The sequence below is a fragment of the Rhinolophus ferrumequinum genome, chromosome 15 (genome assembly GCF_004115265.2).
Source record: "Rhinolophus ferrumequinum isolate MPI-CBG mRhiFer1 chromosome 15, mRhiFer1_v1.p, whole genome shotgun sequence".
Classification (NCBI taxonomy): Eukaryota; Metazoa; Chordata; class Mammalia; order Chiroptera; family Rhinolophidae; genus Rhinolophus; species Rhinolophus ferrumequinum.
In genome coordinates this window covers 12969367-12987273 of record NC_046298.1, presented here as the reverse complement: position 1 = coordinate 12987273, position 17907 = coordinate 12969367, and the positions used below count along the sequence as shown (strand labels likewise).

Genomic DNA, 17907 nt, shown 5'->3' with positions numbered 1-17907 from the left:
TCTTGTTTACCGTGGCCTCGGGGAAATTGGTTGATGCACAAATGTGTGAAATATCAGCAGTGAGATAATAAAATTACTATAACCCAGCAATGCTCGCAAAGTTTATTTATGAATAGGAGGCAGAAAGTGATAATTAATCCTCTGGACATTTCTTAGTTCTTTTAAGAGTCACAGTGTACAGGATATCTGGAGCAAAACACATGTGTATTCAGTTATTTTACAGTAAAACTTGGAATCGCATGGGTCTCATCAACAGTCATCGTTCCCCAGGAGGATGGCAGTTGGTCTTCTTTCCATAATACAACAGACTCGAAAGTTTCCCAAGGAGCACTTTCTCAGGCTCAGGATTCTGTTGAGTTGACTGTTGTTAACCCATATAGGCCTCTGGGTTCTTAAATCCTTTCTGAATTTCTCCAATCATTCCGGTGTGGGTGTGGGGTCTGTTTACAAATGCCTGGTGTATTTTAATTTTAATACCAACTTCTAAAACCCTATCATTGTTCCCAGTGTCCCTCTAGGCCAGAAGTTCTAGGCAATTACTGGACAGCAATCAAACAGCAAAGGAGCATGGGATTTAGGATGCATGAGTGTCAGTGATTAGACTTCTCCCGTTTACCGTTCAAGGCAGTGTCTTAGTTTTGTTTGCAGCTCAGTCTTTACTAAATCAGGAATTACAATTTCATAATACACGATACTTCTTTCAAGGAATTTAGCAATAAACTATTGTCAATAAAATTAAGTACTTTTTAATATTATTCCAAACAGTTTAATGATGCTTGTCTTTGGTGAGGAGGATTTAACAGGGATGCCTTTTTTTTTAATGGTATTTACATCTGATATAAAGGACATGAATACTATTATATTTCTAATGAAAAAGAAATGGCTAAAATGAGAAGGAATTATTCATATTTTTATCTATCGATCCATCTATCATCTATCTATCTTTCCATCTATCTGTTAATCCATCAGACTTTATAAGTAGATATAGACACAAATAAGTAGATGCACATAAGTAAGTAGAGATGCATAAATGCATAAATATATACTGTTTCCAATGAAATCCACTAAAATAGTAACAGTACAAACCTACAGGCAGAAAATTATGGGGAATTTATTTTTTCTTCATTTTCTTGTAACATAGTCTAAACTTGATTATATAATACATGTTCATAAAAAGACATATACAAAGAAAGAATGCTCAGCACCAATAGCCATGAACCGTATTTCATATTTAGGGACAATGAGTATCAATGAATAGAGAGATTTCACGTGTACTTCCTAGGAGGCCACCTCATCCATAAAGGCTTCCTCCAGCCCTCCCTCCTAGAATGGAATTATGCATGACCTTTGTTTTAGTGTGGGCTACTGTGGATATGGAATACCCCAGACTGGGCAGTTTAGTCAACAGAAATCTGTTTCTCACACTTCTGGAGGCTGGCAAGTCCAAGGTCAAGGCACCTGCAGGTTCAGTGTCTGGTGAGAGTCCACCTCCTGGTTTGCAGATGGCTGCCTTCTTGTGGTAATCTCACTGACAGAGCAGAGACTGGTACTGTGTGTCCTCCTTTTTTCCCCATACGGAAAGTAATCCCATTGTCAGAGCTCCAAACTCATGACCTAATCTCACCCTGATTATCTCCCAAAGGCCTCACTTAAAAAATACTATCACACTAGGAGTTAGAATTTTAACATATGACTTTTCAGGGAAGCACAAATATTCAGTCAACACCACCCTTCTTTGGGCCTCCATTGCATCCTGTTCATTTCACTGCTTATTTATGGTCCATTTTATTTTTCCTAATTATGGCTTGTGTTTCTTAAGACATATACCTTATGGTCTATGGCATCTGACAAGCACAGATCTGGGTGTATAAAAAGGATATTGATATGGAATATCCTGTGCTGTGGAAAACTAATTCCCATGTAATTTGGATATGTAGTATTCCTGAGAAGCATTTGGCTCCTGACAAAAAAACAGCATAATGTTGTCTTATCTGAAAGTTTTCTCAATATAGGAACTACTAACAAGTTCATTTAAAATGTTTCATTTCATAGGATCTAGTATTGTAAATCTATTAAAATACCTATTCTACCTTTTAATCATTATTCCTAGAGAATCAGCAACTATCTGATTTCTAATAGACTAATAGAAAGCTGAAATACATACTTTAGTTAAAATAAAAACAAAACAAACCAACAGCAGCAAAACCCAAAACATATACATGTTGTCTAGTCAAATATAATTTTAACCCAAGCACATATTTGCTTTGAACTGCCATAAATAACATGCTGCCTAGCACCATCCTGCTTGGGGCTTGTAGTTCATTGTTCTGTATGGTATTTTGTGGCAACTGCTAATTATCATAAGCTGTCCAATAAACGTGATGGATTGTCCAATTAACTCTTCATCAGCATCCATTTTTGAAGATGCTACCTATTGAAACTGATGGCAGTTTATGACCTCCATGTTGCATATGTAGCTAATTACTCCTCGGATAATAATTATTAAGTTTCTTACACCTCATTCGGTCATTTTGTTTTACAAATGATGATGCCGCTGAGTTTCCCAATCCATTTGACTTCACGACGATGGCTCTCCAAGGATTTCTAAAGGTCTGCTGTGGAATGTATGGATCATATCAACATTGAAGTAGATTACAGATATATCTGTTTTGTAGGTTTTCCATCGACCGGCACACTGACCTGGAGAGACAATTCAACATTAATGCAGATGACGGGAAGATAACGCTGGCAACACCACTTGACAGAGAATTAAGTGTATGGCACAACATAACAATCATTGCTACCGAAATTAGTAAGTGCCTGGGTTTAATTTTTTCCTCGTGTGACTGGATTCACTTTATGCCTAGTGATCACAGGATAAATGGTCCTTGTTTCTATCAGATATTTTGGCATCAGAACTTTATTATTCTCAAGGAGCCTTTGAATGAATCATCTCAGCAAGAAATGACATATACTGTGGTAAATTACCAAAGGTTGTAATATATATGTGGGAAGGAAACATTCTCATACCCAAATATTCTTATATCGTATATCCATTATTCAGCCATTAAATATGTTTTGCAAATTAAAAATGAGGGAAGATTTAGCGTTAAAAAGGTAGGTAAAAAAATAGAACTCAAGAACTATACACTACAATTTAAATGAGCAGACCTTAACATATATTATAGAAACCGTTGCTCACATATTTGAACCTCACACACAACATATACACATAAACAGGCAGAAAATATAGAAGGAAACTTCACACTATCAATACATATATTATGAGGAGATGAGATTATAGATTTTTTTATTTTATTTTTCAGAGTTTAATGTATTTTACACATTCTAGACTTTTAAAATTCTATATTCAATATAATTTTTTCATAAATTACATGCAAAAATGTAAACTTTTTTCTAAAAGACTTTTAGGGTTGTTAAAATAACACGGTAGTCTTTCTATCCATTTTTAATGATGATAGCTTCTTTCAATGCACATAATGACACTACTACTTGAGTCTCTATACAATAGCTATGTGGTAAAAATTAGTGCTACACTGTCTTGGAGAACTTGCACTCAGCCTCACCAATTCCTTTATCATACAAAGACATGCAAAAAGGACATGATGTTTGTTTTATTTCCAAACAAAATACATTGTGCATATTATCTGCATCTCTTTTTACCAAAAAGGACCTGATGAGGACGTCACAGTTTCCACAGATGCAAGGAAGATAATAATATACTCTGGAGGGAGTTGCAAATCAGAAAAAAAAAATAATAAAAACCAATATTAAGAAAATGTCATGGACATACATACAACATAGTGTGTGGAAAACCAAAATCCGCTCTGGGCTCTCTCTAAAATCTGTTTGTTTTTACAACTAATGTGAAAACAGGGGAAGCATCTCTGAGATACATGATTACTTTGTGCAAATAAAAGTAATCCAGGCTTTCAGGAAGGACATGGTTTTTCCTTGTTTTGAGATATGGGGAAAATGTCCTCCATGGAGGCTTAAAAAACGAACAGCAACAAACAAACAAACAAACCAACATTGTGTGAAAAAGTGAAGGTTCAAGAGCCAAGAATGTCTGTTTCTAGTAGCAACCCTAAGTGCAGGCAAAGAACATAAGGTCAAGTTGATATATAGTTTCAACCCTACCAAATGGAGGGTTCTGGAGAGAGGATGATGAGCTTTGGGTATTTTGGTGTTTTTCCTGGCTTAGGTATGAGTTCTGTGTTCTTCCCTAGTGTGTTATTCTGGCAATAGTTTCCCCCCGTAACACTAATGGGTAAAGCAAACAAAGTATACCACTGGGTGGATTTGGCTTATTAGACGTGCTAACCCCATCTGTAGAGGTACAGGCATGACATGTTTATAATTTACAAAGTTGACGCCGCATTATCACCTTAAGCCTCTGCGTAAAACTATATCTATTTAGATTGATTTAAAGCTTTATAAAAATGCTCAACAGGATCACAGCTTCCTTTAAAGTATGTAGGTAGTAATTACTTTTGAAAGAACTTTCGCATATATTGAGCACAACCTAGTCGAGTCAGCCTTAATCCGTGACACTTTTTTATGAGAAGGATGCCTTCACTTAAATATTTATCAGAGAAGCCCTAATTATCAGGATCCATGTACTCCGTTTTTGAAGGAGTGAAAAGAAATGAATACACACCGAGCAGGTGGTTAAGAAACATTTCAGGGGCAATCCAGAAAGGAAAGACTCATTTGCGAGGAATCACAGACAAGTAAGAAGACAGACACGAAAGCAGATGCTCCAGGGTAATGAGCTGTGAACTCCAGGCTGACACGGGTACCAGCTCCAGTCAGAGAAGACATTCCTTTGCTCATTCACTCAATAATTATTCATTGTGCCTTCGCTACCTGCCAAGCACTCTTCTAGTGACGGGGATATAGCAGCTAGCAGAATAGGCAAAACCCCATGTGCTCTTGCAGTTTTCCTCCTAGTGGCACCTGGAAGCTCTTACATATGAAAGGTGATTCGGAATCTGCTGAGAGGTCCATAAAGAAAAACTTAGAGGTAAGGAAAAAGACAATGAGCGTTGGGAATTACAAGCAGTGCCGTATTGATGGTGTGAAAAAAGTGCAATCACACCCATCTTCAATGAACATAGGATTATATTTAAAAATTGTAGCATAATAAATATGAAAAAAATCAAGCCTTGATGTGTATCAGTAAAATATTAAGTTTATTTTAAAATGATAGACTTATTATTATTAACTCAGTATGATCAGATTACAAAAAATAAAACTATCAAAATGTAGACCAGGTGAAATATTTTTCACGGCTTGAAAGAAATCACTCAGATACGTCCCAGATTCAGGTTTACAGTTGGCTCCATAGACAACAAATACAGAATGGCTCTGACCACACGAAGACCTTTAGCTTGTCCATGAACCTGATAGAATTTAAAATATAGAACTCAGACTTACACTACTCTGTTCAAACAGTGGGAATACTCTCACCTTTTAAATTAATTAATTAATTTGTTTTTACTCAGAGATTGAAAACTAAACAAACAACATAGAACTATTTAGGCCAAGAAGCAAGCTTAATTCAGGAGGTTAAGCATCTTAAGAAATGTGGAACTGTAAACTTAGATATCAGTCTGCTTTTTTAAAAAAAATTTGCATATATCTTTCTTAGAATCAAAAAGAATAGGGGTACAAAGAGAACTTTAATTTTCAGCTGTAACATGTAAGCTTAGGTGGGCATAAATTTAGAAACTTTAAATGTATGCTTTTCAAGCCATCTTTTCTAAATCATGAAAGGAAGTAGAAATAGATTGCAGAGAACTTAAGAAAAATTGTAATTACTATGAAAATGGCTCAATGACTTGTTTTGACTTGGCTTTATTATTTAGCCCATCATGGAATGTTTACCTTGCAAAGCCACAGACCAGGTGTTGGGGGGAAAAATACTAAGGGGAGATTTATTGTATTTGGATGAGATGAATATTTAAAACCTCCCAGGACAACAGAACCCCTTAGGGAGAGGTTCTAATAAAGTTAAAGAAATATTTATTCCAGGCAGAACAATTTAAAATTACTCTCAGAACACCATCTCATCAGACAAAGATTTAAACAAATGAAGTTAAGCTAAAATATGGATTTTTAGGGAAGTCCATCTGTTATATCTTAATGAGAATGATGAGGTTCTTTCCTCTCATGCCAGCTTCACTTTACCAAGGCTGAGCTGTTTCACTGTGTATATTACCCAAGTATTTCAGAGGTAATAGGTCTAGCTTGCCATCACAATCAACTGGCACATCTCATTACAGGAGCCAGTGGTTAGTCCATGTGCTAACAAGTCTTGTTAGTCCATGTGCTAACAAGAGATTGGCCTTATCTAGCGTATCACCACTAAGTATCTCTGCTGGTACCAACCCCATCCTCTGCAACGGTCGTGCATGGCTGCTATTTACCACAGTAGTGAAGGTTTAAGGTAAATTTAGCTGGCTAATTAACACTGAAAACATATTACATAGGCCCTATGATGCATTTAATTCTCACTCTGTGGAAGTAGGTACTGTCACTATGTTACTGTGTTTCCCCAAAAAGAAGACTTAGCTGCACAATTAGCTCTGATGCATCTTTTGGAGCAAAAATTAATCTAAGACCCAGAATTATTTTACAATAATATAAGACCGAGTCTTTATAATACAATACAATATAATATAATATAATATAATATAATATAATATAATATAATACCTGGTCTTCATATAATATAATAATATAATATAATATAATACCGGGTCTTATATTAATTTTTGCTCCTAAAGACGCATTAGAGCTGATTGTCCGGCTAGGTCTTATTTTCGGGGAAACACAGTATGTATTTTTCAGACAAGGGAACTCAGATACAGGTTAGGTAACTGGCCAGTAGTTTCATTGAGAGCAGGGGTTGGGTGCGTGGGTGGGGAAATTTAGGATCCGCCCCCATGTAGTTTAACTGCAGATTACATATTCTTTGATGCTTTCCAAGTCAGAAACCTCTGTTATATCTTCTTCCCTTTCATTCTCCTGCTTAAATTGAACTTCTGCCACATCATTTCCTGAAGCAAATGAATGAAGTAGTTTTATGCAAGGCAGAAGGCTTTTGCAGCGACAGGTGTGCAATGGAAGAAAGAATTAACACAATCAGACCCTCCTGTTTTAACGTTGGTAACCGAGGGTGGGAATATTGCCTAATGGAAAAATCAGAGCTTTGGAAGGTTCAGATTGGAATTCTATTCCCATTTTAGAGATCAGGAAATTGAGCAACAGAATAGAGAGCACAAACTAGTACGTTTTAGGGGATAGTGTTTTTCTTTCTTTCAACATTTTGTTTCAGTTATAGTTGACATTCAGTATTATTTTATATTAATTTCAGTTGTATAGGATAGTGGTTAGTCATTTATATAACTTATGCAGTACTAGATTAGTCTAGTACCCACCTGGCGTTATACATAGTTGTTACATTATCGACTATGTTCCCTCCCTATGCTGTACTTTACATCCCCGTGACTGTTTTGTAAGTACCAGTGGCTGAAAAAGATGAAGGGGATAGTACTTTTCAATGACGAGCAGAGAACTTGCCCAACTGATTCAAATCCCGAGTAATCATTTCAACCAAACCAAACAAAACGCGTTCCGGCCTTCACCCAGGACTTCCGGAATCAGGACGCGGGGATCTCATAGGTTTTTCCCGCCTCCTCTCCGCCCCCTAACCAGATGCATGTTGTAACAACACTGTGAAGGAAGGCAGAGAAAGGTGAGGTGTTCTTTGTTTTTGTCTTTACTTTTTGTTCTTCCGGTGGTGATTAGGTGACACTTCACTGAGCTGAGATTTGAACTGAGGCTGGTCAGATGGCGCTCAGGATTCCTTTAGGTTGAGCAGGGTGTGGGGTAAGACCGACCTAAGAGAACAATGTGGTTACAGCACAGCTGTAGGAGAGAGAAAGGATGTTTGGGGCCAGTGGGGAAATCGTTTTACTTAGAACAGAGCCTCTGCAGGGGTGTTTTAGAGGCACTGGATGCCACTTGTAGAGCGTTCTTCCCAGAGAAACTGGTGATGTAGGATGGAAAGTGGGGAGACCCGCTGACACTGTGTACCTGGGAGCAGGCAATTGGCATTTACAGAAAGAGCACTACTATTGGTTACCTGGAAGTATTTTAAAGCAGGAAGCATATAACTGCCCGTTAAATTAATCTCTTCCAGTTAGTGATAGTGTATTGCTCTGGCCTGCTATCGAGGGCTGCACACAATATTGCAAATGAAGCTTTTCGCTGATGATGGTTCAATTTCCCAGGGAAAACACTAGTTTGATAGCACTTAAGGAATGTTTCTTCTGGGCACAGGGCCCAGTTGCCAGAATAATTGCTTTGTCCAACCCAGGATACTTAGAAAAAATATATCTTTATGGGCAGCTCATTGTTGAGAGAAATTTTAGGTCCGGGAGTTGGACGGAGTTGGCCAGCATGGGCAGGTTATGTCTCCTCTTTTGCTCTGTTTTATCATCTGTAAAATGGGAATTATAATTGTTCTTTAAAATTTGGGGTGTAGTGAGAATTGAATTAAAAGTGATAGTACTATATACCTCTTAGCTTAAAATCTATTTATAACCTTTATAAATTGTCAAATAGATTGTGTATGTTCTTATAAATATAGCCCTGACCCTGGGCTTTGAGTAATAGCTTAATTTAAAATTATTGATTTGATTTGTATTATATGTTACCCCTTCTCCTCCCTACAACAAAATTGGTATTCATGAACTGTGTGTTACTGTGAGGCGCGATTCTGTTTCTTCATTGCACCACCTATATGTTTGTTCAGTGACCTTCCTCTCGCCCTTGGCTCAGGCATAGAAGGTTGGCCGATGGCTACGGAAAGGTCCTCAGCTGAAGCAGGCACATTCTTCCAGAGCTTGATAGAACTAAGGACTTCAAATGTGATACCAAGATCCTGTTCAAAACATGTGATGTCTCGCTCGGTTGCCTAGGGCATCATCAGGAGTATTGTTTCACCAAAGTCAGTGCCTTCCCCTCTGTAGGGTTGAGTGGAAGCAGATGGAGGGAACCACTCACCAGTTGGGTAACTCGCACAGAAGGGCAAGGGTAATAAGAGCTGGAGGTAGACAGTGAGATTCAGGGACAGCAATGTTTAAGGGGCTCCCAAATATCAGAGAGACTGTAGCAGTCAGACCAACTGGTCTTGGGAATTCATAGGCCTGTGGCAAGAGCCTATCAGGATCCCCCTACCTCAGATAAGCATACAGGTGCTGTAAGGTGGACATCAGTATTCTTAACAATAAGGGATATAATGAAGGGAAGTGGAAAATAAAATATGGGGAAGTGAAGGGGAAGCTATAGGTTCCTGGGAAAGGGATTATCATCTGGTACGCGATTCCCCATCGGGAAGAATCGGAGTCAGTGCCATGCCAAGTCCAAGGACATCAGTGATACAGGCCCCAGATGAATATCTTTCTGTAGGTGACCCATGTCAGTGTTGTTTTAATCATTGTGGTACCCACTTCCTGTCTGGCTGCTCCAGGTCTTTGGGTCTTGACTTGGGGATTTCCCCTTATTTTCATTTTGTTTTGTGACCATTCTCCCAATATCCTCCCACAACCTCTCCATCGTTTTTTTAGTCTTCGACACTCTTTTGTTCTCATATGCTGAGAAAAAGCGTGCAGATTGAGAATGAAGATACAGATTTCAACCAGGAACCCCTTTAGGATGTCACTATGACTAATAGCCCCTCAGTCCTAAGACAGAAAGTAAGAGGTTTGGATCCCTATGTCTTGCCCTGGTCTCTGATTACAAAACACCCTCCCCTAAGCCCCAACAATAACTCTTACTGTAGATAACAGTAGACAAAGGATGGAAAGGACGTAAGCAGCAAGTGGTAATTCAACTTTTTCTGGTGCAAGTTGCAACAAGCCGGCCACTCATAGCAAATGGTACCAGATAAAGTGGGGGGGAGATGAGAAAGGTCCTAGATATTGGAACGGATTATGAAGTCTGATAATAGTAGGTTCATTTAACTCTCAGGCTTTTGGCGCAGGGACATTATAAGGACTTGGGGGAAAATGCAGAAAAGTCTAGAAGTCAAAGAATAAGAAAGAATTAAGTGGCTATGCTTGTAAGTTAGATTACTTGGATGGAATCATTACTTTTTCACTTATCCACACTCATTCTTTTGGTATGTTACTTAATGTCTCTCTGTAACTCAGTCTTCCTATCTGTAAAATGGGAAAAATATTGCTATACCTTTAGAGGTATATGATAAGGAGTAAATATATTTAAGTGCTAATATCTAGTCTAATATAAACGTTTGATAATAATGGCAATGCAGTATTAATTCTTATGCTAATGATTACAAAGTAGACATTACTTTGATAATTATTATATAATTAAAGAGGATATACCCAAAAGGGGACTTCTTGTCATCCGCAGAACCACCCAACTTCATTCTGAGGATTTATCAAATTGTGCATTTGTTCAGGAAGTATCATTTTGAGATTATTTTGGTAGTATGATTTTCTACAATGATATGTATCCAGTGGAAGGGACTTCATTCCTCTATCATTCCTAAATGTCCTGGCCAGGTTTGCGACTTTAAAAGTTCCCTTCTTACCCCAAACAGGGTCATTGGCACTGCTTTCTCTGCAAGCTGTAGTGGTTGTTGGTTAGAAACATAAACTCTGAGTCAAATTGTCACAGTCAAAATATTAGGTTCAACGTATGCTATATGTGCGACTTAAGTAAGTTATATAATCTCTAAGCCTCAGTTGCTACTGTGTTTCCTGGAAAATAAGACCTACCGCGAAGATAAGACCCAGTTAAGATCATCAGCCAGACGGACGCATTTAGTATGCTAGGACCATGTTCCAGAAGAAGATGACATGACTGTCTGAATAAATGTAGATTGTTGTACATGAAAAAAGAAGACATCCCCTGAAAATATGTCCTAATGCATCTTTTGGAGCAAAACTTAATATAAGACCCAATCTTACTTTCAGGAAATACGGTATAAGACCCGGTCTTATTTTCGGGGAAACACGGTATATTTGAAGTTCAAGAGTTAAATGTGATAATACAGGAGGAGTGCATAAAACAGAGCCTGGCATATAGTAAGGACTCAGTAACGTTTCTCTCTTCCCTCTCAGGCCCTTTCCTCCTCTTTCTCCACCCTCCTCCCTCACCTCCATCAGGCCTACCCTGGTTGCTATTCTCTCTCCCATTCCTGTCATCTTATCAGTCCCATAGCTAAACTCTGTTTGTCACTCATCCTCCTCCCTTTTTTTTCCCAGCCACTTGGGCTTAGGGAGAAAGGGGACCAAAACAGTCATACAGACACTGTGCTTTATATCTGTTATGTATGCTGCATAATAAACCGTGTCAAAATTTAGCGGCTTAAAATAATAAACATGTATTTCTCTTGGTTCTTTGAGGCAGCTGGGTAGTTTTTTGGTCTGAACTGGCTTTGCTGATAATCTTTGTGGTCAGCTGGTGGCTTGTCTGCAGCTAGAGGGTCTCTATTGGCCTCATGTGTATATATATCAGGCTGGTGTCCCCATGTGTATATATAACAGTCTGGTTAGGCCAGGGTGTCACAATCAGGTCAGTTCTTCTGTTCTCCACATGGTCTCTCATCCTCTGATAGGCTAGCTCAGCTTCTTCAGCGCTGTTGTCAGTGTTCCAGGGAAAATCAAATAACTGGTGAGAAGCACTTTGCAAGTATCTGTTGGCATCAAGTTTGATAATTGATAATTCCATTGGCCAAAACAAGTGACATCACCAAGAGCAGGTTCAAGGAGTGGAGAAATAAATGTCACCTCTCGATGGGAGGAGTTGGAAATATTATGGCCATTCTTTGTTTTTGTTTTTTTCTTTTTAAAATTTATTTCAGACTGGAATGCTTGATCTCAGTATGTGCGACCAAGAAGTGATAAGGTTCTGTAGCCTTATCTGTAGCCATAAGTACTTTCCTGCTTTTCTTCCAGAATTCCCTTTGTTACATGTGAATCAGAATTCTTTGCTCCAACACTTTACATATTTGGAAGAAAGGATTAGACACAATGTATCTATTAGCCATCAACTGTTTAACTGTAGATTCTTTAGAATTTCAGTTTAAATAGAAATTTGTATTGCTCATATTAAATCTGCTAATGCATTTATAATGTTACAACAACTACTACATAAGTGTTAATGTAACCATTAACTTATTATTACTCTTTCCTGATACCCATGCTGGGTCAGGTTCCTTTGTTATAGGTTCTCACAAATCCGTACTGTTTTCCTTCAAATGACTGGTTGAAGCTTATAATAATCACTTATTTGCTCCTGGTTTTGAGAATACATTTCTAAGGGAAGAAATGGGTAAGGTCCTTGATCTCATGAAACATTTTATTATTGCTTTATTGTTAATTACTGTTTTATCCTAGGAGCCTAGCACAGTGCTTGGGACTCCAAACAAATATATGCTAAATTAATAAATGAATAAAGGAAATAATATATTAATACCACTAGAAAGTACCCTGATGACTTCTGACTCCAAACAGATGTTGTTCATTGATTGGTGGAAATTATCTTTGCTTTAATATACCCCAGTCAGCTCTTTGTTAAAAGTCTCAGGTAGACAGGCACACACAGGTACTACAGCTTTCTGGATTTTGTTTTTTTTTATTAGTTTCAGGTGCACAAGACAAAGTAATACTTAGACGTTTATCATTTATATCCCTCACACTGTGGACCCCCCTCCCCCATCCACTATCCCTCTGACATCGCACACAGCCATTACATTTCCTCTGTCTCTATTCCTAATGCTGTACTCCGCTTCTTGTAAGTATATACATATACATACATACATACATATATATATGTATATATAATATTATCATTGGCATTCATTATTGTTCAGCTTCAGGTGTACAGTGCAGTGAGCAGGCACCTACATCTTCCCGGAGGTGGTCTCCCAAATGGACTGCTTCCTGGATTTTTTTAAGTCCTTCTTTCCTCAGTGACTGAAGCTGAGACATCAACAGCAAGAACAGTTGCACTCTCCTTGTATGAAAATTGTGGGGTGTGGACTGTGCCTACAGGGAAGGATTCTCAGAGATTATTAACCAATTTTGGGAGTCAGAGACCATGGGAGAGATGCTGGTAGAACAGAGCCTCAGGTCCCCTCTCTCTTTCCCCAAGGAGCCAGGCTTCTGATCTGAGAACGTTTATTCCTTTTCCTTTCTGAAAGTCTTGAGGCAAGCCCCGAATAACGCCAGCTCACACTGCATTGCCCAACAAGCGCACTTATCGTTTAATCCAATCTGTTTTGAACAAGTGGAAGCAGGTTACAAAGCAGCAATGCCAAAAGAATGAAAATGCAGCATGTTTTCTGATTACAGGAATCCCTAATCCAAAGCTTAGAAATGGGGCTGAAAAGAGGCACCGATTTCATCTTTATTCATGTCAGGTCAGGTGTCCCTTTATCAGATGGCAAAATGTAAATTATGATGACTTGCTCCCATACAATTTGTGGTGGCAGGACGTTGGTTACTCTGCACCCTCATTTATGATACTGGTATTTTCTTGTTCCTGGCGCATCTATAGGACAAGGATCCACCTCACACGTTGCCCAAGGTCAAGGGTTATGCTGTTTGTCACAAGGATATGTTGTGCCTGCTGCTTTTATGATGGACACTTCTATTGACCCAGGAATTCAAATCAACTAAGAACAAAGGAGCTTACATTCTTTAGCACCATCCTTGAGTCAGGCATTGCACTGAGCACTGACAAGCACTGTTTTATTTCAACCTCACAGAAATTTATGGAAGAATGATGAGGAAAACCTCTGAGATGTGAAAGGACTTCGCCAGGCCTACATAGCCAGAATTCACAGAGCAACTCTCCCCAAAACATAATGCTTCCATCTTTTCACATCAGTATTATTTCTCTAAAGTCTCAGAAGCAAACAAATATCTGGAGTAGGTAAGGTTCAGCTCCTTTCAGCAAGCATTCCATGTGCACCTGCTATGTGTTAAGAATTGAGCACTTGGAACGCAGTAAGACATGACTCCTTCCTCTTTGAGCCTTAATGGTGGAGCAAAGAAATAGAACATAAAGTGCTTTCTCTAAGGCATGCATTTGAAAGTCTACCATATCATTTACTAAAAAGTGAAATAAAATAAAAAAGCGTGATTTGGAGAAGGCTGAGATTTCTCCATTGGATGGAAGAAACTATTCTCTGGGAAGATTCTTTGTGAAGGTACATTTTCATGAGGATCATGAAGTAGCAGTAGCCTTTGTCAGAAATGCATTCCCAATTAAGAAATGTCTTGGTCAAGCGGAGCAGAGTTTAGATTGTCTTCTGAACAGAAGGGAAATCAGGAGAGAGACGATTTGGTTGGAGTTAAGTGAAGCAAATTGTAGTTGCCTTCGGATGTCAGATCAAGGAAATTTTCTTGCTCTCTGTGTTGGAGAGACCCATCGAATACATAGAAATATCAAAATAATGGAAATATAGGGCTTGGCATTTTAGGATGCAGATTTAGGGACAGAATAGGTCAAGGGTGGAATGGAGAGACTAGACATAGAGAATGAGAAGGACATGGCTGTGATCTGGTGTTTCTGAAACGTTGTGGTGGATCAGAATCACCTGGAGGATGGAGAGACTAGACATAGAGAATGAGAAGGACATGGCTGTGATCTGGTGTGTCTGAAACGTTGTGGTGGATCAGAATCACCTGGAGGATGGAGAGACTAGACATAGAGAATGAGAAGGACATGGCTGTGATCTGGTTTTTCTGAAACGTTGTGGTGGATCAGAATCACCTGGAGGATGGAGAGACTAGACATAGAGAATGAGAAGGACATGGCTGTGATCTGGTGTTTCTGAAACGTTGTGGTGGATCAGAATCACCTGGAGGATGGAGAGACTAGACATAGAGAATGAGAAGGACATGGCTGTGATCTGGTGTTTCTGAAACGTTGTGGTGGATCAGAATCACCTGGAGGGCTGGTTAAAACACAGATTTCTGGGCCAAATAATTTGTGTTTCTAACAAGGCTACATGTGACACTGAAGCTGCTGGGCCAGGGATCACACTTTTAAGAACCATTACTGTACTCCCTACAGTGCTAATTCTGAGGAAAACTAAAGCTGTATTAGCGATGGAGTTTGAATGAACAGAAATTAGCATTTGGATTAAACTAATGAGCAAAGAAGAGAGGCAAATACTACTAAAGAGCACAAGTCTCGGCAAAGAGAATGAAAATAATGATATAATTAAGTGTTTCTGCTCACTGTATGCTAGGCAGCACTCCAGCCCTTTCTATGCCCTTTATCATGTTTAATTCTCACAACAATTCCATAAAGTGGTGCCATGAATTCTGTCATCCAGTAATGCAAATGAACCAAAGTTCAAGCTCACCCGGTTTGGGTGGCTGACTTAGATCCTAGGTTTGTCTGACTCGTTAGCTCTATTTCTGAACATTTAGCTCTGTTCCCTTCCAAGTGATAGCCTGGTTGTCGTTGTGACACGGCATGATTCACGGTAACGAAAGAGGACCCAGCACTTCCAAAGCTGAAGAATATCTTCAAGGACGTCTTTATAAAAGAAGTTCAAATGCAGTGGGTTATTACTGGTTATTACTGAAGTATCGCAGTGAGGTGAGTAGGGGGAGGTCCACATGGTGGTAATTAATTTCAAATTTGCACCAGTGAACTGTCTGTTCCAGAGGAATTTGGATCGAAAATCAATTAGTGTCTAAATGAGGGGCTGATATTGAAGTTTGAACGTTCCTTCTCCCCACAGAGATAATCCTGCAGTGGTGCTGAAGTCTCCACACAAGCACAGTTACAGTTTGGCAATGAATGCTTAGTAGTAGGCTGAAGAAGGAAGCCCTGGGTTAAAACCTTGAATGATAAGTGTGAGGGGAAAAAGCTTTGACTTTGTAATCAAACAAATGTGAATTCCAATCTAGGTTCCATTAACAACGATCTACTTGAAAACAAACAATTTCCTTGATCAATGTAATGTATTTATTTTAAAAGGAAAACTGTAATACTCAATAGATAGCTTAACCTCACTTGGCTGATACAGAGTATATATGTGTATATATATACAGACATACATATATATGCATAGACAGTATTATATGTTTGTTTTTACTATAATAGATTATTTTAATGTAATTATTAAATAATTATTATATTATTAATATAATTATTACATTATATTATGTATATCATACATTATTCTATTCGACTATAGTATGATGTAATGTAAATATCTTCTCTATCTGTTTTTAACAGTGATGATAAAGGTAAAAGCCTCATCACGTATTCTTTCCGGTGGACTGTTATGACCTTGACGTTTAAGAGACACTGATATTATAAAACTTTTTCTATCTCAGCTTTATTTTACAGTTTTGTTAAGCAAAAACAAATAAGCAACTCTAATACACTGTAAAGAAAACCTGTTTTGTTTTTTTTCCCCCTGGCTTTTAAATAAGGCTTGTCATTAGTAGTATGTTAGGCACAGTATGGAAATCTCTTTGCCAGTTCATATTTGAGTATCTCTGGATATAAAAATATCCATACTGAGCCAGCATTTGATTTCCTGCTGAACTGTTTTTCACATTTCCAATATAATTATGTAGCACTTACAAGGAAAGACTGAACTCCACAGAATACCATAGAAACCAACATTTGTTTATTTAAGAAAATATCTAAAAAGCATCCAGGACAGAAGAGGTTGGTGTGTCGGGTGACTTCTAAGGAAGCTGATACCTAAATAGATGTGAAAATATCTCGATATTTATCAGAAGTGATTGGTTAGACATGGATTTAAAATGGCAGTTGTATATTCCACAAATGGCCTCTGGCGTATAGACAGGAGACCGTGGTGAAAATGTGAAGTGCTAAGTTAAATGTCTTTATTTTGTCTTTGTTTTCTGAATGATTGATTTTTGTCCCTGGTAGTATCTGTCTTAAGGAGGTTTGAGATCTAATAAAGTAGTCACTAAAGGTACCAAGTAATTTTTGATTGAATACACAGAACAGTGAGTCAGACACATTTCTGTCCACCTCTACTGGGCACCAGGGTGACAGGTTGTTTAAGACCTAGTTCCTGGCCTGGAGATGGGGCTTCTGTACAGGGAGACACAACTGCTGGGCCACAGTCAACTCGTCTAATAGAAGGAGGCAGAAAGCATCCTCACAACACCCCCAAGAAAGACATGAGCTCTATATGATGCCTTCTCCAAAGCCCTTCACCGTCAAGTTCAATGCTATCGTATGACAAGTGAAGGAGAAAAGCAGAATGTTAACAGGCCAAGGGAATAGCATGAATGCCCCCAGGATGTTTAGCGAATTCTGTGGTGAGCAGGAGGAACTTGATCTGAGCCTGTTTCAGACATGGTGGTGGTTGCCTTCGTTGTTTGCATATCTTATTTCCACGCGGACCCTGCTGTGGTGCTTGAGGAGTGAGTAGTAGACCAATAGGAAAATAGAAATGAATGTCGAAGGTATATCTTCTAGTTGTCGAAAGGCTGGAGAAGCTTCCTGTTCTTTGGGTATCATAAGAATTGTGATTTAGGAAAGTCGCATGGGTGCAAAAAGAGCAGTGGGTGCTCTGCTACCTCTCTCTATCGACTCATTGTCTGTAAAACTGAATGATGTCTGGGTGTGACTATCAAGGATATAAAACGGGACTCTGAGATGCTAATTCCAGGCAGGATGCTACTCACTGTATGTAGACACTTGTTTTATTCACTCCGCATAACAATATTGAGATGGACGTATCCAAAGCACTGTTTCAGAAATGTGCGAAGCAAGATTCAGGAAAGTCAGGGAACACGTGTAAGGCCACAGATCTAATAAAGTGAGGTTTGAATC

General features: G+C 38.6%; 1 protein-coding gene across 2 annotated transcripts in view; it reads left to right on the top strand.

Moving 5' to 3' along the window:
* Positions 1 to 17907, top strand: part of CDH8 (cadherin 8) — a 323683-nt gene that overhangs the window by 201805 nt on the left and 103971 nt on the right. For both annotated transcript variants that reach the window (XM_033129667.1, XM_033129668.1), the window contains exon 8: positions 2676 to 2812. In XM_033129667.1, coding sequence (XP_032985558.1) covers positions 2676 to 2812 — 137 coding nt within the window. The remainder of the gene's footprint in view (positions 1 to 2675; positions 2813 to 17907) is intronic.